This window comes from Scardinius erythrophthalmus, assembly GCF_964197995.2.
Source record: "Scardinius erythrophthalmus genome assembly, chromosome: 1".
Lineage (NCBI taxonomy): Eukaryota > Metazoa > Chordata > Actinopteri > Cypriniformes > Leuciscidae > Scardinius > Scardinius erythrophthalmus.
Genome location: NC_138221.1, coordinates 14,392,190 through 14,413,221, shown reverse-complemented (window position 1 = coordinate 14,413,221; position 21,032 = coordinate 14,392,190). Strand labels below are relative to the sequence as shown.

Here is a 21,032-nt window from a genome sequence, read left to right as displayed (position 1 = left end):
ACACACACACACATGAACTGGGTTCATGCTACACAAACACAACTCCACTGTGTTAATGCTACAAGTCAGAGTCTCCATTAGTCATTTATGAGTTTTGAGGTTGCTCACATAAACTTAAATGATGCCCCTGTACTGACACACACGTTTGTGTAGTTGTTAATTGCTGTCCCATTGGTTTTGTTTTGTGAAGGGTGTTACTGTGGTCAGGGGCTACGTGCCAAACGCTCGCTGGTACGATTACCACACGGTAAGCATTTCATCAGCAAGCATGCCAGATTTCTGTGGCAGGTCAATGAAAGATCAGTCATAAGGCACTCTCTTTTCTGCTGGTGTGTGATTGATCCACCAGGGTGAAGTTGTTGGAGTGCGAGGACAGTTTGTGGATATGGAAACACCATTATGGAAAATTAACCTGCACGTGAGAGGAGGACACATCCTGCCCTGGCAGAAAGCAGAGAGCAACACACACTACAGGTCAAGAAGCTGCCCGCCATCTTTATTAAGACTTCTGACATTTCTCTAGAGTTGCATAGGAGTTTATTTTCCACTTTCAAAAGGTTTCTTGCTAGACAAACAGTCCATTTTCTTTTACATATCCATATTCCACTCTTTCTGTGTGTCTTTAAGAGGTCATATTGTTGTTCATCAAGATGACCAAGTTTCTGATCACTGAATAAGTATTAAAGAACCCATATTATACTTTTTCAGATATTCCCTCTCATGCAATGTGTAATAGAGCTGTTTTTTAATGTTAAATGTCTGCCAAGTTAAAAGATCAAAGTGCAGATAAAAGGAGTTTTATATCGCTGTGTATCAAGAGCTGAGATTCAGATATGATAATGAGCATTTGGTTTCTGGCCAATCACAGCAGACTGGGCCATCTGACCAATCAGAGCAGAGCAGCTGTCAGAGAGGCGGGGTTTAGAGAGACTGAATCCTTGACTGAAGCGTTTCAGACACTGAGATGTTGCATGTGAACCTGTTATAGGAGACTCCAATACAACACTAGGAACCTTTAAAATATTATAATAAGGACAGTTTAATATGTAAATGTAGGTGTTAATATGTTTATTCTTGTGATGTCACAACACTAATGTGATGTTCACTGTTTTATTTTGTATTTTTTTCTTCTTGTAGTCGTCTGAATCCTCTGGGTCTTCTTGTTGCTCTTGATGATGGAGGTTCAGCACATGGATCCTTGTTCTGGGATGACGGAGAGGGAATTGGTGAGTTATATGTGTGAGTGAGTGAGGGGGTGGGGGGAGGGGGAGGGGGGGTTGAATATGTATCTTCAATTTAGTTTGTACATCATCCTAAAACCCTTTTTTTGCTTCTTTCTCCTTACAGATACTGTTCAGAACAAGCGTTTCCTCTTGACAACTTTCACTGCGTCTTCGGTACGTTCATTTGTTTAGAAGAAAGCAATGTGTGCAGTTCTTTCAGATTTATTTGGATTGTGTTCATTAAATCCAATAGGGAATCCAAGTGTGTAACGTGTGTAACAGCTGTCCTGTGTGTTTATGTGTGTAACAGCTGTGTTTATATGTGTGTAACATCTGTGTGTTTATATGTGTGTAATAGCTGTGTAGGTTTTTACTGAATGAAGCCCTAGCGTGACACCTTGTCCACTCCCTTATCGTCCGAATCCACATCAATAATCCACAGGACCACTCGTGAAAAAAAATGTGTCCGTTTACTCAGTTAGCAACAAAAACATCAGCACAGGAATATTACAGAAAATGAAATGATTAATTAACGACAAAAAAAAGAAAGAAAGGGAGATAGAGAAAAAAGGTAAAAAAACTGAGGCTCCACTCTCTGACTCACTCGCCTGACTGTTCAATCCGAAAACTTTACCCTTCTCGCGAGAGTATTCCAAACATGCGATAACAGTCCTCTATTCCCAAAATATCACCAATGTAATATAAATGCACTCTAAATTATCCACACACGTTTTAGATAATTACAAAATTAACTCCTTGCATTACTGTAAATATTAACTGCATCAACTTGTAAATACTGTAAATATTCCCTTCCATTTCCTCCACATAAATGAATCATGTAAATTACTATTTAACGCATAAATTAAAATTATTTATCAGTTAACTGCATTTTGGCTCCTACAAGCTGTCCTGTGTGTTTATGTGTGTAACAGCTGTGTTTATATGTGTGTAACATGTGTGTTTATGTGTGTAACATCTGTGTGTTCATATTTGTGTAACAGCTGTCCTGTGTGTTTTTGTGTAACAGCTGTCCTGTGTGTTTATGTGTGTAACAGCTGTGATGTGTGTTTTAACATCTGTGTGTTTATATGTGTGTGTAACACCAGTGTGTTTATATGTGTGTAACGTCTGTGTGTTTATATGTGTGTAACAGCTGTTGTGTGTTTGTGTGTAACAGCTGTGATATTTATATGTGTGTAACATCTGTGATTGTGTTTTAACATCTGTGTGTTTATATGTGTGTAACAACTGTGTGTTTATATGTGTGTAACAGCTGTTGTGTGTTTGTGTGTAACAGCTGTGATGTTTATATGTGTGTAACATCTGTGATGTGTGTGTAACAACTGTGTGTTTATATGTATGTAACATCTGTGTGTTCATATTTGTGTAACAGCTGTCCTGTGTGTTTTTGTGTAACAGCTGTCCTGTATGTTTATGTGTGTAACAGCTGTGATGTGTGTTTTAACATCTGTGTGTTTATATGTGTGTGTAACAACAGTGTGTTTATATGTGTGTAACGTCTGTGTGTTTATATGTGTGTAACAGCTGTTGTGTGTTTGTGTGTAACAGCTGTGATATTTATATGTGTGTAACATCTGTGATTGTGTTTTAACATCTGTGTGTTTATATGTGTGTAACAACTGTGTGTTTATATGTGTGTAACAGCTGTTGTGTGTTTGTGTGTAACAGCTGTGATGTTTATATGTGTGTAACATCTGTGATGTGTGTGTGTAACAACTGTGTGTTTATATGTATGTAACATCTGTGTGTTTATATGTGTGTAACAGCTGTTGTGTGTTTGTGTGTAACAGCTGTGATGTTTATATGTGTGTAACATCTGTGTGTTTATATGTGTGTAACAGCTGTGTGTTTATATATGTGTGTGTAACATCTGTGTGTTGATATGTGTGTAACATCTGTGTGTTTACATGTGTGTAACATCTGTGTGTTTATATGTGTGTAACAGCTGTGTGTTTATATGTGTGTAACATCTGTGTGTTTATGTGTAACAGCTGTGTGTTTATACGTGTGTAACATCTGTGTGTTTATATGTGTGTAACATCTGTGTGTTTATATGTGTGTAACAGCTGTGATGTGTTTATATGTGTGTAACATCTGTGTATTTATATATGTGTGTAACATCTGTGTGTTTATATGTGTGTAACAGCTGTGATGTATGTTTATGTATAGGGTGTTCTGACCAGCATGGTTCCCACAGACGGTCTGGCCGAGGCCGACAGGTTGACTCTGGGTCTGGTGAAGGTGTGGGGTGTAACAGCGCCCGTCACTCGTGTTACCATGAGCGTGACTGGACAGCCTGACGTCGACCTGCCATTCACATATAACGCTCAGGTCAGACTCTTCATGCAAACATATACTTCAGTTTCACACTGTCAGAAACACTCCTACAAATGACATGTAGCATTACATCACTCGCTCAGCAATGAATCCTGTGCAGTGAATCTGCTGATTAAACACATCACAATAATCCACACGTGATCCACACCACTCCAGTCTATTAGTGTCTTGTGGAGAGAAAAGAGTAAACAAATTCATCATTAAGACGTTTTAATTTTAAACCATTACTTCTGGTTAAAATGCGAGTCCATAATCCGTAATAACACTATTTCCAATGAAAAAGTCATCTGGTCTGAATCAGGAGAGGAATACTCAATAATTGGATAACTCAATAACAGGAGAGGAATAATCAAGTACCATTTACAAGCCAGAACAACATGTGAGAGGACAACACGTGATGGACTTTTTCACTGGAAGAAGCATTATTATGAATTATGGACTCATATTTTAGCCAGACTCAGTGGTTTGAGGTTAAAATGTCTTGATGGATTTGTTTCATCTTTTCTCTTCACACAAGTTTAACTGATGGACTGGAGTGGTGTGGATCACTCTTGGATTATTGTGATGTGTTTTATCAGCAGTTTGGAGTCTCTTCACTGCACAGGATTCATTGCTGAGCAAGTAATGTAATGCTACATTTCTCCAAATCTGTTCCCATGAAGAAACAAACTCATCTACATCTTAGAGGACCTGTACATTTCCAGTACATTTTCATTTTGGGGTGAACTATTCCTTTAAAGCAGATTTGTGTAGTAACTGTTGACCATGAGTGTGTAGATTAGCTTTTATTCTGTCTGATAAACTTCATCATAAACTCTGTCTCTTCCTCTCCCTCAGGTTCAGGAGTTGCAGATTGATGCAACATCACAATCTCACACCATTGAAAAGCCTTTCACAATCACCTGGAACTAGGCTAAGACTCGGGCACCAGTCTACGGAAAGAGCAATCATATGATTATTTACCTTAATTTACCAATGTAGTAATAAAGCGGTAAATCTAAAGTCAAGAGGATGTGGTTTGTCTTTATCTACCTTTTGCTACCTTGGAATTTCTGGTTTAGAATACAATAGTTGAGCTAACTTAAAAAAAATAAAAACAAGGCAACCTATCGCATTCAACTTTTTAAGTTAACTCAACTAATCCACTCCAGTTAATATCATCTTAAATACTTTAGTTAATCTAATGAGTACCAGGTAATCTTTTGAACTTAAAACTTCTTGTCAAGACAAATAAAAACAAGTTGAGCCAACTTGAAAAAATAAGACAACATATTGATTTTTAACGAGAATGAAAGCAATGCTGTGAAGGATAGACATGCATCTCTACAATGGCTTGTACTGATATATAATTTTAGTTTTTTAAAATTCAATATTCCGTGTTGCTTAAAAGAGGTATTTAGAAAATGTATAGTTATGATTGTGATATTTGATAACAGAAAAATATGGTTTCTAAAAAAATATATAATTTTTCTTTTCACATTCATGAAAGCCAAAAATTGTATTTCTATATGTAAATTAAAAATGATAGGTTTCACATAACATTTAATAAAATAAATCACAAATGTCATGAAAATGTCACTGTGTGAGATGTTCTCGACACAAGCTTCGAAGCCTTTCTATCAGGCGTAAAAAGAACAAAATTGTCTAAAATATTTAGAAATGTCAGAACTGACTGTATATTTTATGTAAAATTTTTAAATGTATTTTAAATGCCTTATTGGAAATACAATATTACCCAGGTAAAACCCAGGCCCTTGTTTGTCATACTCAAAAAAAAAATCTTTTTAATTATTAAAAAAAATGTCATTATTGTATATGAAAAAGTAAATAATTGTATTTTATTGACAATTAAAATTTAGTTTTCTTGTATATTTTTTTATTAGGTCAGATAACATTTTAATCTGTCATATGGTCATGTTACGATGTGCCCCGCACATGTTACATCCTATGGGGCATGTTGTCACACTCCACTTCCATTCTTTTGGGGTAAATCAAGAAATAAATATCCATCCATCCATCCATCCATCTTCTTCCGCTTATCCGGGACCAGGTCGCGGGGGCAGCAGTCTAAGCAGGGATGCCCAGACTTCCCTCTCCCTAGACACTTCTTAAAAAGAGGGACCACCACCCCGGTCTGCCAGTCCAAAGGCACTGTCCCCGACCGCCACGCGATGCTGCAGAGGCGTGTCAGCCAAGACAGCCCCACAACATCCAGAGACTTGAGGTACTCAGGGCGGATCTCATCCACCCCCGGTGCCTTGCCACCGAGGAGTTTCTTGACTACCTCAGTGACTTCAGCTTGGGTGATGGACGAGTACGCCTCCGAGCCCTCAGCCTCTGCTTTCTCAACGGCGGGATTGAGGAGATCCTCAAAGTATTCCTTCCACCGTCCGGCAATATCCCCAGTCGAGGTCAAGGGGTTTTATTTCTAACCCCTCCTTGAACTGCCACCTTACCGTGGTGGAGGGGTTTGAGTACCCGAACGACCCTAGGAGCTATGTTGTCTGGGGCTATATGCCCCTGGTAGGGTCTCCCAAGGCAAACAGGTCCTAGGCGACGGGTCAGACTAAGAGCGGTTCAAAAAAAAAACTAATGATGCCTATAAATTCGAGGACCGTGATGTCGCCCAGCATGGCGCAGCCGGGGCCCCACCCTGGAGCCAGGCCTGGGGTTGGGGCTCGTATGCGTGCGCCTGGTGGTCGGGCCTCCCCCCATGGGGTCCGGCCAGGCTCAGCCTGAAGGAGCGACGTGGGGCCACCCTCCCGTGGACCCACCACCTGCAGGAGGGACCGTAAGGGGCTGGTGCTAAATGGATCGGGCGGCAGTCGAAGGCAGGGGCCTAGACAGCCCGATCCCTGGACACGGAATCTAGCTCTAGGGACATGGAACGTCACCTCTCTGGCGGGGAAGGAGCCTGAGATTGTGCGTGAGGTTCAGAGATTCTGACTAGAGATAGTTGGGATCACCTCTACGCACGGCTTGGGCTCTGGAACCACACTCCTTGAGAGAGGATGGACTCTTCACCACTCTGGAGTTGCCCATGGTGAGAGGCGGCGGGCTGGTGTGGGTTTGCTTATAGCCCCCCAGCTCAGCCGCCATGTGATGGAGTTCACCCCGGTGAACGAGAGGGTCGCTTCCCTACGCCTTCGGGTCGGGGATAGGTCTCTCACTGTCGTTTGTGCCTACTGGCCAAACGGCAGTGCAGAGTACCCAGCCATCTTGGAGTCTCTGGGAGGGGTGCTGGAAAGTGCTCCAACTGGGGACTCCGTCGTTCTACCGGGGGACTTCAACGCCCACGTTGGCAGCGACAGTGACACCTGGAGGGGCGTGATTGGGAGGAACGGCCCCCCTGATCTGAACCCGAGTGGTGTTCAATTATTGGACTTCTGTGCTAGTTACAGTTTGTCCATAACGAACACCATGTTCAAGCATAAGGGTGTCCATCAGTGCACATGGCACCAGGACACCTTAGGCCGGAGGTCGATGATCGACTTTGTGGTTGTTTCATCTGACCTCCGGGCCGTATGTCTTGGACACTTGGGTGAAGAGAGGGGCGGAGCTGTCAACTGATCACCACCTGGTGGTGAGTTGGATCCGATGGCGGGGGAGGAAGCTGGACAGACTCGGCAGACCCAAACGTACTGTGAGGGTCTGTTGGGAACGTTTGGCCGAATCCCCTTTCAGAGAGATCTTCAACTCCCACCTCCGACAGAGCTTCGACCAGATCCCGAGGGAGTCTGGAGATATTTAGTCCGAGTGGACCATGTTCTCCACCTCCATTGTCAACGTGGCCAGTCGGAGCTGTGGCCGTAAGGTCTCCAGTGCCAGTCGAGGTCGGCAATCCCCGAACCCGGTGGTGGACACCGGAGGTAAGGGATGCTGTCAAGCTGAAGAAGGAGTTCTATCGGACCTGGCTGGCTTGTGGGACTCCTGAGGCAGCTGACGGGTACCGACGGGCCAAGCAAACTGCAGCCCGGGTGGTGGGGGGGGGGGACTTGGGCCTGGGAGGAGTTCGGTGAGGCCATGGAGAAGGACTATCGGTCGGCCTCGAAGAGATTCTGGCAAACCGTCCGGCGCCTCAGGAGGGGGAAGCAGTGCCCTACCAACGCTGTTTACAGTGCAGGTGGGCAGCTGTTGAACTAACAAAATAAATATACACTGTATTAATAAAACAAAACCACATAATTGTACTAGACGTGTAAAATTAATATGGGGAAAAAATAAACAAATGCTAGGCTTTGCCCCGCTCTCCCTACTTCAAATCATGAACAGGCATGATCTCACATTTTAAGATATTTACCCTAACCCAAACGTAATTAAGCACAAGAAAACTGATTAATTAATTTTAAAGCTTTTGACACATGGTTTTCATCTTTTTAGAACCAGAGCCATATAGAAATGTGGCCGCCATCATAAACAGGTCATACTCCTGGTTTTGTTGCGTGACAGCAGTTAAGATGCCGAGCACTGTTCAGTAGTGATGGTGAAATGAAGCTTTGTGAAGCACTGGGGCTTTACCCCTTGAATGTAGTGTAAAATGGTTTATTACTCGAAGCTTTTCAACACGTTGCACACTAACAACATCTTGTGGTCAAAAGGTGGAAAAGCTGCCTTTCTGTCCCAGAAGACCAATCCTTTTTTTTTTTTTTTTTTTCATTTAAAGGAGCTGTATGATACACCACTCTACAGCAATTTGAACGTGATTGCAGTACCAGTTTTGGCCACAATCTTACATACGGCTCCTTTAATAAATCTATTTGTGCTCTGTAAACCACAAAGCAATACAATTAATCCTCATAATTCATGTGCTAGTGTTGATGTAGTTCCTATATAGTGTATGAACAAACAACTGTATGAATTAATTTATGAAAAAAATAATAATAATTGGGACTAACTCTAACTCCTAATTACCATGTTCTGGTCTCTTAGTTATGTTGTTCAATTAGGAAGTTCATATTTTTAATCTCAGTAATAATCAGTTGTTCGGCTGTGCTGCTTTCATACTGTCCCTCTCTTTTTACAAAGATGGTTTCCTTTGGTTCGCTAAGATTATGTGAGAAAACTCTTTCCCACGCATCTAGACAAGTGATTTGTCCCAGAATCTGGCCTAGTCAAGTCAAGTCATCTTCATTAATATAGCGCTTTTAACAATGTAGATTGTTTCAAAGCAGCTTTACAGAGATAAACGTATAATTTATGGTAACAGAGATTGTTTTGGCTTTATAGCGGTTCTTTAGTAAAGTTATTTTCCAGCTAAGGTTAGTTATGACTGATTCGCTTCCGTTGCAACAATCATTTTTTATTAAATTAGGGGCCGCTAAGACAACACCATTCTTTCTACATAGACTTTAAACGCGAACCTGTGAGAAACGCTGATGGCTTTCACATGCGCATTAAGAATTGGTTCTATAGTTATGTGCGTTTGAATATATGTACGCAGGTTTGTAATTCCCTACAAACCAAGGCTAAACAAAGTACTGGTGTTTCCTTACAATTTTTTGTACAGAATTTTATTTTATTTTATCAATTTGGGGTAGATACGCGAATTGAGTTTCCCGACAACGCTTTATCTGTAGAGTGGTAAAGGGATCCTCCATAGGGAGAGACTAGTCTCGCGTAGCCAGACCTTCAGACTGACGGCTGAAGGTCTGGAATTCATAGCAGCTTTCTTTGGCCAAGGCCCGCCCATAAGGCCGTTTGACCGACATGTCAAACAACCAATTACAGTTTGTTTCGTTCAGCGTCACGTTTCGGGGCGTGGAAATGTCCCCACAACAACAGACCGGCGTGCAACAAGTCAGTCAGCATAGAAAATCAAAGAACATCTCTTAAAGAATCTATGCTGTGAACCTCGCATACTTTTGAGAATCCTACGTTTAGCTGATCTTGATAAATGCTCATTGTCACTCATGTAAACACAACAGTTTTTCTTCCACAATCACACGTCTGCGCTTTGTTTCCGGGCTGACCGAAAATAAATGCGACACTCGCGCCCCCCCGGAAATCCGATAAAATTCAACCAATCAGATGACGACTTCGACATTCCTGAAGTGTTTCCAGTTAAGTGTACCATATGCATCAGACATTTAGCCAACGTTCCGTGGGCGTGACGTCTGAGGCTGAGACTAGGGAGAGACCAGTTGGCACTCCAGCACTGCGTTGTCATCGGGTCCAGGCGAATGGCCTTCATCAGATCTGGATACGGCCTGGATCCGGCAGGCTGCGGGAAAACCTCGGGATAAACAAAGACACTAAAATTAGCGTAGATGCCATTCTTCTTATGATGTAACGAGTACATCAGGATTTATGGGAAGTGTTCCCGGTTCCAGCTGACCTAATCTATGCAGCCTAATATTGAATCTAAAGTCTATAATGTAAAGCTAGGTCAACGAGATGTGTTTTTAGTCTAGCTTTGAACTGACAGAGTGTGTCTGCTGCCCGGACAATGTTAGGAAGGCTGTTCCAAAGTTTTGGTGCTAAATAGGAAAAGAATCTACCGCCAGCAGTCGATTTTGATATTCTAGGTATTATCAACTGGCCGGAATTTTGAGATCGGAATTTTAGACGTGAAGGACTATAATGCGTTAAGAGCTCGCTCAAGTACTGCGGAGCTAAACCATTTAGTGCTTTGTAAGTAATCAGCAATATTTTAAAATTGATGCGATGTTTAATAGGGAGCTAGTGCAGTTTTGACAGAACCGGGCTAATATGGTCATACTTCCTGGTTCTGGTAAGAACTCGAGCTGCTGCGTTTTGAACTAGCTGTAGTTTGTTTATTAAGCGTGCAGGGCAACCACCCAGTAGAGCATTACAATAATCTAGCATTGAGGTCATGAACGCATGAACTAATTGTCCCGCATTTGTCAATGAGAGCATATGACGTAATTTAGATATATTTTTGAGATGGAAAAATGCAGTTTTACAGATACTAGACACGTGACTTTCAAATGAAAGATTGGTATCAAAGAGCACACCCAGGTTCCTAACCGACGACGAAGACTTAACAGAGCAGCCATCAAGTGTTAGACAGTATTCTAGGTTATTACGTGAGGAAATTTTTTGTCCAAAGAAATATAGAGCTGAGTATCGTCGGCATAACAGTGAAAGCTAATTCCATGTTTCCTAATGATATCTCCGAATGGTAGCATGTACAGAGTGAAAAGCAGCGGTCCTAGTACTGAGCCTTGTGGTACGCCATACTGAACTTGTGATCGATGAAACATGTCTTCATTTACTGCTACAAACTGATCACGGTCAGATAAGTATGATTTAAACCATGCTAGTGCAATTCCACTAATGCCAACATAATTTTCGAGTCTATTTAAAAGAATGTTGTGGTCAATAGTATCAAATGCAGCACTAAGATCGAGTAACACTAATAGAGAGATACAACCACGATCGGATGATAAGAGCAAATCATGTGTGACTCTAACGAGAGCCGTCTCAGTACTATGGTACGGTCTAAATCCTGACTGAAAATCCTTGCAGATATCATTTCTTTCAAGAAAGGAACACAGTTTTGAGGATACTGCTTTTTCTAATATCTTTGACAGAAAAGGTAGATTCGAGATCGGCCTGTAATTGACTAATTCTGTAGGATCAAGTTGCGTTTTTTTAACAAGCGGTTTAATCATAGCCAATACGGATCCCATCTCCAGTGGGTCCATATAGGAGGGATTACCTAGCCCTGACAATTCACAGTATCGATATAGCCATGCTTGCTCTTCTTCTTCCATTAATTGGATTGGATTGCTAACCCATGAGGTCATAATCTTACCTTGGGAAACGCATCCCATGGCTAATTTCGATTTTCGGGTTAACCAGACTTCTTTCTTACTGACCGTCTGGACCCATTTCCGCTCTTCTAGCTTATCACATCTGTTACACAGTTCCAGTTTAGACTCTCTAAACGTACAGGAACATTTTGAACCTAGTAAAATAAGTTTTTCCTTACATAATTCACAGGTTCGGCAGACACAACTGGTCTCTCCCCGTTGTATCTTCTGGATGACCCACTTTTGGTTACCTAGTCTGCAGTTTCCACATATTTAGTCTTAGACTGTTCATTACTGTATGGGTTTTTTACAGCTGATTTTTGTTTAGCCCTTTGCTTCCTGACTCTGCTTTGCTGGTCTGGAGTCATTTTGTCCCAGCCATCTTTAGAGACATATGCTGAGCTAGTCGGTTTATTGTCATTTTTTATGAATGCTGGCCTTTGTAGTGAGTTAGGTTTTCTCTGCCTTCCTCGGCTCTGAGATCTGCCTCTTTTCTGATAGCCAGCTGTTCTGACTTGTTCCCTTTGTTCTCTGGGGCCTTTGGGCTTTTCAAAACATCTGGGCTTTTGTTGGGCATCATGGCTTTGAGCTCCTCTGAGCCTCTCTGATCGTCTTAGACCTTGCTGCTTGTTACTCGCTAGGTTATTTGGCTCTTGATTTCCCTTCCTCTCCGCTTCCTGTTTGGACTGCCTATCGTACCTCACTGCAAAAGTTTGTAACTCATCCCAGTCAGTCTCTTTTCCCCAAGTATTTAACGGGGTCAGACCTGGGAGATCTCTTTCAAACTTCAGTAGTTCTTTTACTGTCTGTATTGGTTCTCTGCCCTTATGGGCTCTATTCTTGCAGAATATTAGTACCCCTGTGCTCTTTATTTCTCTCAGTCCTTTTTCATATTTTTCTTTTGCAGTTACCCCAGAAATGTTTTTCTGGTGAAGGGAAATATCATCAATTTTTAGATTTAATCCTACTAGTTGATTAATCATCAGCTCTATATCTTTATCATGGATATTAAGTCTCTTTCCTAGCTCCACAATTTTTTGGCAGCTTCTCATGTTATCTTTCAAATCTAGTTTCATCCCATTAAACATCCCCCTTTCTGTGGCTGTTATATTATGTTTAGGTCTCACCCAAGTTGTCCTTGCTGGCCTAGGGTCATATTCTTCTTCAGAGGAAGAGGACTCACATGATGCAGATTCTTCATAGTAGTCACATTGTTCCCTATAGCCCCCCCTGATCTGAGGACTATTTCCTTTTAGTTTCTTTGTCTTTACAGAGGAGGCTGCTACTTCAGCTAAGTTTAGGCCTAAACCCCCTCTGGGCTTTCGTCCTTCATTTTCTTCCTCAGAGTACAGGTCATCTTCTCGACCTACTTCATTTTCTGGTGAAGTTTCTGGTAAAGGTCTCCTATTATATATAGGGTTATTTGACTCCTTTAATACTTCTTTTCTGAGTTCAAATATATCACCCATAACAGGGTCCCTACATCTCCGTCCTCTATTTTCCGTCAGGGTCAAACGGAGAAATAACGATATAGCCTTTTGACAAGAGTCCTTTTGTTCTGCAAGCATATCATGCTTAGCCTTTCTGCTAGTGTTAGGCATATCCAAAATTTCATCAGCAGTTGGCCCTGTGGCCGCTAGGAAAATCCTCTGCATGTACTCGGGCTCCTCTCTTCTGATTCTCTCTTTCAGATTATGCCCTGGTTTTGTCCCTGCGTCCCTGAGTTTTTCTCCCTGCTAGATCTATATGTTCCTTAGCATAGCTACTACTTGTTCTTTCTCGAGATAATGGTCTCGAGTTTTTGTAATTAACTCTTTTTCTTTGTGGGATGGGTTCGTCCCACTGGAACACTACACTATCTTCACCATCCCATTCAGTTTCTTCACCCTCGGTGACTGTATCCTCACCTCTATTTTTTGTGTGGACTGACTTATTTGTACTATTTATAGTATGCACTAATTCATTTGCAAGTGGTATGTACTGAAATTCAGGACTTGTTTCCTGAAAGTCTAATTTTCTCTGAGTCTTTAGTACCAGGTCTTTCTATATCAGAAGAATAAGAATTTCTCTGAGGCATCGCAGTACCATCATACATCACTCTCGTTTTACCATAGTATACTTCTATACTAGAATCTGTGGTTGGTTTGTATGTTACTTCCATCCCTGGATCAAAATGAACATTAATTTTTCCCCTTTCATTCTATTGTCATCTATTCGTCCTATAATGGCCCTGACATCTGCTGCTGAAGTGCAGATGAATTCTCGTCCATTATTTATTTCGTAATCTCCTATATACCATCCAAGCAGTTTTCTGCTTCTTAAAATTATCACGTTTTGTTATAGTGATTCGGTAAATGGATTCCGGCTGAGGACCAGGACATGGTGGTAGTTGAGCCATTTGAGTCATTTGAGTCATTTAGTTGGAAATGCAGACTAGGAAAACTGTTTCCCTATGCTAAGGGATTCTTTTTAGGTTTTACAGATACTCTCTGGTTCTGCCACGCGGTTTCGCTTTTTCATCAATAGAGCGTCCTCTATTTAGTTTTGTGAAGTTTTCTGGGTCATCCAATTTGATTGATTAAATTCGCTTTTTGCTCCGGGTCTTACAAATTAAGACGGACAAGCCCCCATGCGAAGTATTATCACGATTAATAGAGCTGGTAAGTCCCGCCCCTTCCGTAAAACCCTGCTGGACCTCTAGGTTGAAAAATCGTCAATCGGCGCTAGTGAAAGCATACACAGACAGTTATATATTCATATTTCCGTATTATATTGTAATTATGTGTCCCTTTGGGTCATTTTGGGTATGTGTATGTTCTTATTTACTTTGAAAGGGAGATTGTTCATATTAATGAAACCATATGTATCGATTCCAGTCAGCTCACGTGTCAGAGAACGTGATGCCATTTTTCTTAAGTGCTAATATAGTCTCTACATGTCCGAATCGATTGCTATGTGTATAATTATATACATAATGTATGTATAATTGACAGATTGTGTTCATTCTTGTTATTACTGTTCATGACTAATTTAGTATTATTATTTTCTGTTTGTTTTAGAACCACTCATACTACGTTACACTCCAAACTACTCTGTCATACCCTCTACTACTTGTACTGCAATTGTTCACTCAACTCAATTCTACGCCTGTAACCGTCTCTACAAGCCTCAATCCATTAAAGTGTACTTCGTCTCTGACCGGACGACTTATGTCTGCTCAATATCCACCAGCACCACACTAGTCTACCCAACATTCTCCGAAGATACAACAGTTCCTTTGTATTTGTGGACAACGACTCTTGTCACTGCTCTCTCATGTGATTTGAGAGAGACAGAGATGAACAGCAACCTCTTTATTCAGAACAATATTTTTAGAATGGTTATACTTTTAGTAACCAAGTCAGCTCGTCGGCTGCATCTTTAGTTACAGATTTCTTATTGTGACCCTTTCTGCGTTGACGTCGAGTTGGAGGTGCAGATGAAGCGAAGGAAGTGCCACTCTCAGGTGGACCTCCCTCAACGCCCAAAACAACTGCACATGCGTAAAACCCCACAAAAGATCACTGATATGATTCAGATGGAAAAATAAATAATGAAGTTATCGCGCAATTCTTCTGACAGGATACATATATTTAGTAAAATATCTCAGCATTCACTGATGCGGTCCAGGTCGCACACAGTCACCATGTGTTTGGTTTAAATCTGCTCTCATGTATTTGCCGCAGGACAGCGAATGTGAGTAAATTCTGCCATCTTTGCAGGACTGTGATATGAAGAGTGTGCAGTGTAGAATATTTTAGCAGCAACTCAGTGTGAAAGTGAATAGCACTAACAGGCACAATACTGGAACCTGCAAGTGGTTCGAGCTATTTTTTAATCTGTCTGAACACGAAGCAGTCACGTGACTGTGTGTGGAAACGGTTATGAATCAAGCTCCGATACAGTGCTTCACATCACTACATATTCCTGCTCATTTCTACGGACCATCGCAAATAGGGCTCGGGGGATTACTTTCACAAGTAAGATTTAACTTTACCGTACTTTTGGTCGTATTTTGTGAATGGAATATTACCAGAGAGTTCATAAGGAGCAAGGATCTTTGATATTACTGAAATCGTAGCCAGCTAACTTAGCTAACTTAGCGCATGAGCGTGTGTTTGTGTGTGTGTGTGTGTGTGTGTGTGTGTGTGTGTGTGAGAGAGAGAGAAAGAGAGAGCATTAACGTGTGAGAGAGGGAGAGCATGAATATGTGTTTGTGTGTGAGAGAGCATGAGGGTTTGTGTGTGTGTGTGTGTGTGTGTGTGTGTGTGTGTGTGTGTGTGTGTGTGTGAGAGAGAGAGAGAGAGAGAGAGCATGAGTGTGTCTGTGAGTGCCATTTAGTATAAAAACAAACTCAGTAACTGATATATTTTAGATTTTGGGCAGATCAGTGAAGCTCCTCCCACACCAATTGCATTATCAGTGAAGCCTCTCCCACATCCATCACATGGTCAGTGAAGCTCCTCCCACAGCAATTATCCAATAAATGCTGTAAATTCCCATCAGCTACAAGTGAAGACGAGCATCAGAGCATCAGGAAGAGCTGAAATCTGCAAAGACTGAGTTTATTAAAGAGGACAGTGAGAACATGAGTGATCCAGAACCCTGCAGAATGAAACACACTGAAGATCCTGAAGAACAAAGAGGTTGGTGTTTATTCTTCATTCATTCATGATGCTGGAGAACAGTCATGTTAGAAACATTCAAGCACATTTAGATAAACAGTTCAACTATGAAATGGTCAGAATGTTCTAGGTTTTTTCTTCAACAAATGGTCAGTAAAGGGAGATTTGAGACATTTTTATATTGATTGGCAACATCAGATCAAGCTAAATACTATTTTATCTGTTTTATTTTACATTTATTTTAAAACATGGGATTTGTGTCAATAATGTTTTAAAAATAATAATTGGAAGATAAATTTACCTCATTCATGGAAAGTTTTCAAGGACAAATAATACATTTATAAAAAGGCATCAAATTATAATATTTTAAAGCAATTGTCTACTTTTTACTATTACATCAGGGCTCACTTTCATGTCCTTTCACTTTATATTTCTCTCTTTGAATTATATTGATGTACGGAAAATTTAATTTAATACATTTTTCTTTCATGTCAGACCTGATGGAAGAGAGCGAGGAGAGTGATGAACTGAGTGAAGTGGAGGAGGAACATCATGTCAAACCTGGAGAAAAACCTTTGAGTCGCTCAAAGACTAAAAATAAATTTTTAAAGAAAAGAAGAGCCAAGAAATCTTTCACCTGCACTCAGTGTGGAAAGAGTTTCACACGCAAAGATCGTCTTGAGCGCCACATGAGAGTTCATACTGGAGAGAAGCCGTTCACATGTGATCAGTGCGGAAAGAGTTTCAGTCAATCTTCAACCCTTAAAGGACACATGATGATCCACACCGGAGAGAAGCCGTACACATGTGATCAATGCAGCAAAACTTTTCTTAGTGCATCAGACCTGAAGACACACCTGAGAGTTCATACGAAGGAGAAGCCGCATTCATGTTCTGTGTGTGGAAAGAGTTTTTCACTGCTGCAATATTTACAAAGACATCAGAAAATCCACACTGGTGTGAGAGAGTACATGTGCTTTGAGTGTGAGAAGACTTTTACTACAGCAAACTGTTTAAAACAACACGAGAGAATTCACACTGGAGAAAAACCTTACAAGTGTTCACTGTGTGACAAGAGATTCAGTCAGTCATCACATCTGAAAAGACATGAGATGATCCACACAGGAGAGAAACCGCACACGTGTGATCAGTGTGGAAAGAGTTTCTCTTTTAAAAGTCACCTGAAGCGACACATGAGGATTCACACTGGAGAGAAGCCGTTCCCCTGTGATCAATGTGGGAAGAGTTTCTCAAGCAAAGATACTCTTGATGTTCACATGAGAGTTCATACAGGAGAGAAGCCGTTTAAGTGTGATCAATGTGGGAAAAGTTTCAGTCAATCTGCATCCCTTAAAGAACACATGAGGATCCACACTGGAGAGAGACCATTCACATGTGATCAATGTGGGAAAACATTTCTTAGGTCATCAGACCTGAAGTCACACCTGACAGTTCATGCGAAGGAGAAGCCGTATTCATGTTCTGTGTGTGGAAAGAGTTTTTCACTGCTGCACAATTTACATATACATGAGAAAATTCACACTAGTGTGAGAGAGTACATGTGCTTTGAGTGTGAGAAGACTTTTACTACAGCGGACAAGTTAAAACAGCACCAGAGAATTCACACTGGAGAAAAACCTTACATGTGTTCACACTGTGACAAGAGATTCAGTCGGTCAGAACATCTGAAAACACATGAGAGGATCCACACTGGAGAAAAACCTTACAAGTGTTCACACTGTGACAAGAGTTTCAGTCACTCAGCATCTCTGAAATCACATGAGAGGATCCACACTGGAGAGAAGCCGTACACATGTGATCTTTGTGGAAAGAGTTTCTCTTTTAAAACTCAACTGAAGCGACACATGAAAATCCATGCAGTGGAGAAACCACATCACCTCAGTCTGAGATCACAGTAAGTAGTTTATTTTAATGTGCTGAGCAACAAAGTCTCTTCTGTGTAAGTTAGACACACACATCTCCCTATAGCCAAATCTCTCCTCTCCACCTATAGCCGGTGTGTGGTGAGTACAGGACACTTTGTTGATTGATTGGTATCGATTAACTCGTGTTCAACCAACAGGAATATCTCATTTGTCTATTAGTTTAAATCAATGCAAAAAACACAAATTCGCTCTCTGACAGTAGGTGGCGCTCATGTAAAGCAGAAAAAAGCACTAAACAGGGCTCTAGACTACAATGGTCACATTTTGCAACCTTTTTTAAAGGGGTGGTAAAACACCTTTTTTTTGAAGGCTTGATTGTGTTTGTGAGGTGTACTGTAACTGTGTTCATGCTTCGTTTTTAAAAAATCGCATTATTTTTCACATATTTAACCATTATTCTACACTGCTCTGTCCTCCTTGTAAAAAGGATAGGGAGGGGGGGGGGGTATTTATTTAACATTTTTAAATCAGCACTATAACCAGTAGATCGAAGATTAAAAACTGCAGTTTTAAAATATTTATGTGTTATACTTAACCCATTTGTGCCCAAATTTTTCTGAATGGTTTCATGCATATAATCGTGTTAATAGTGTCCTATGTGAACATGTTCAACATTTATTTTACCCAGGTTTTTGTTTTATTTATTGAAAATCAGATTTGAATGTGCGGCAACTATAGTTGATGGTGGGCAAATATGTTGTATACACCCCCTCAATGTAAAATATGAATAGGAGGAGAACATTTGAAAGACATCTTTTCACAAGTTTTTCCAGTTGTATTCATATCTACATATTCTGAAATCCCAATTATAATAATAAAAGTTACTTATTGTCAAAGTTTAGGCACTTTTTGTACTGAATCTGTTTTTCAGTAATGTTATATTATGATTAGAATCAAATGAATTTTATCAATGGACAAAATTCATCCTCAAAATCAGAAACAACACAGAACACACAGAGACAGAAATGAAGTGGCACACTTTCAATTTGTAGAATTTCTCAGAATTTCAAGATATAAAGTCAGAATTGCGTGAAATGTCGCAATAGCATGATATCTAAAATTGTGATAGTCCAATTCTAAGGAAAAAAAACTTTTAAATATTTTTTTTTTACCTTAGAATAGTTTATATCTCACAATTCTGACTTTATATCACGCAATTGCGACTTTATATCATGCAATTCTGACTTTATATCTCCCAATTGCGACTTTATTTCTCAGAATTGCGACTTTATATCTCGCAATTGCGACTTCATTTCTCAGAATTGCGACTTTATTTCTCAAAATTCTAACTTCATATCTCGCAATTGTGAGAAAAAAAGTCAGAATTGTGAGATAAATGTCGCAATTATTATTATTTATTTATTATTCAGTGGCGGAAACAAGCTTCCATAGGTTTGTATGGAAGCTTGTTTCCGCCACAAAATAAAACATTTTAAAAAATAATTGCGACTTTTTCTCTCACAATTGCGAGTTTACATCTCAGAATTGCGCGATATAGTCAGAATTGCGTGAAATAAAGTCGCAATTGCGTGTTATAAAGTCAGAATTGCAAGATATTAAGTCAGAATTGTGTGAAATAAAGTCGCAATTGCGTATTATAAAGTCAGAATTGCGTGATATAAAGTCAGAATTGCAGGATATAAAGTAGCAATTGCGTGTTATAAAGTCAGAATTGTGAGATATAAAGTCAGAATTGCGTGAAATAAAGTCGCAATTGTGTCTTATAAAGTCAGAATTCTGACTTTTTTTCTCGCAATTGCGACTTTATATCATGCAAATCTGACTTTATAACACATAATTGCGAGTTATCTCGCAATTCTGACATCTTTTCTCAGAATTGTGAGATATAAACTCACAATTGCGTGTTATAAAGTTAGAATTGAAAAATTTAAAGTCAGAATTGCGTGAAATAAAGTCGCAATTGCGTGAAATAAAGTCAGAATTTTTAGTACTTAGTACTCAGACTTTTAGTACTTAGTTCAGAGTCTGAAATATTGATTATTCCTCTCTCTTCATGTCTGTAAGTAATGAAACTTGTTTGTTTTTAGCAGAACTGCCAGAAAGCATCTGGAAGGAGAGGACGGAGAGAACGCCAGCGATCCAGAACCAGCAGAATGAAACATCATGATCACTTCTGCCTTCTCATTCAGAAGAAGAGCACCAGAAAAATTACACTGGAAAAACACTTTCATGTTCAGGAGCTGAAGAAGAGGCCGTAACACTTTCAGAGACATGAATCTGATATTAATTTTAACTCATTCATTATTTTTCAGAGATATTTTTCATTCTCATTAGTTTTAATTTTTATACATTTTTGTACTTCAAGTTATGATTAATTAAACTCTTTTTTTAATTTTTTAAAAATTTTATCAACAGCTTGTTGTTATTGTCCAATTTTATTTTCTGCAGATTCTTCTTGCTTCAGGAATAATTCTATAATTTTCAGTTCTGAAAGCCAAGTATTACGTTTGCTTCTGGGGCTTCCCAGCAAACACAGAACGTTCCCCTAATGTTAGTTTTTGGTTCCTGTCTTTTTATTGTTTTGGGAACTAAATAAACTAAATTCTAGGAATGCTCTTTTTATTTTTTTGCAACAATAATATAATGTTCCTGGAAGGTTGCAGGATAGTTATTTTTAAAAACATAGACATTTTTAATATTAACATAGAAATAGTTACCAACTATAGAACGCTCCCCAATGGTTATTGTTTATATAAATATGTAAACTAACTTTCCAATTAAAACGCTGCACAATCATTTCTAAATGTAGCGCATCTTTTGCAGCTTCATGTAACGCCCATAGTTGCCCATAAATAGTCTGTGAAACGCCCACAAGTTAATATTCATCAGTTGCGAAATCATGTCAAACAGAGAGGAACACTAAGAAACGTAACTTCACTCACATCATTACACATTGTGATGGCATCATGGCATTTTATTACCATCCATTTGATTGCATCTGACAAGCTACAGATGTGTTATGAGGAGGAATTGCATAACATGCCAATATTATTGCAGAACATACTTCACTTTTCTTTTTGCAAATATGTGTTAATTTGCATTTCT

At 40.0% G+C, this 21,032-nt stretch overlaps 2 protein-coding genes across 2 annotated transcripts in view; both read left to right on the top strand.

Moving 5' to 3' along the window:
- The window catches only part of LOC308695094 (sucrase-isomaltase, intestinal-like), a gene marked incomplete at its 5' end in the record, with an annotated part of 41,111 nt that extends 36,525 nt beyond the window's left edge, over nt 1–4,586 (top strand). The window contains 6 exons of the mRNA XM_081373057.1: nt 191–247; nt 350–474; nt 1,138–1,226; nt 1,348–1,397; nt 3,414–3,575; nt 4,419–4,586. Of these exons, the coding sequence (XP_081229183.1) occupies nt 191–247; nt 350–474; nt 1,138–1,226; nt 1,348–1,397; nt 3,414–3,575; nt 4,419–4,493 (558 nt within the window). The 3' untranslated portion in view covers nt 4,494–4,586. The remainder of the gene's footprint in view (nt 1–190; nt 248–349; nt 475–1,137; nt 1,227–1,347; nt 1,398–3,413; nt 3,576–4,418) is intronic.
- Nucleotides 4,587–15,256: 10,670 nt separating this feature from the next.
- On the top strand, nt 15,257–20,325 carry LOC308704371 (uncharacterized protein). The gene is made up of 4 exons (XM_081388602.1): nt 15,257–15,375; nt 15,902–16,041; nt 16,516–17,935; nt 20,015–20,325. Exons 2-4 carry the CDS (start codon nt 15,984–15,986, stop codon nt 20,082–20,084), a joined length of 1,548 nt encoding a protein of 515 aa, XP_081244728.1. The 5' UTR covers nt 15,257–15,375; nt 15,902–15,983; the 3' UTR covers nt 20,085–20,325.
- The last annotated feature ends 707 nt before the right edge of the window (nt 20,326–21,032 follow it).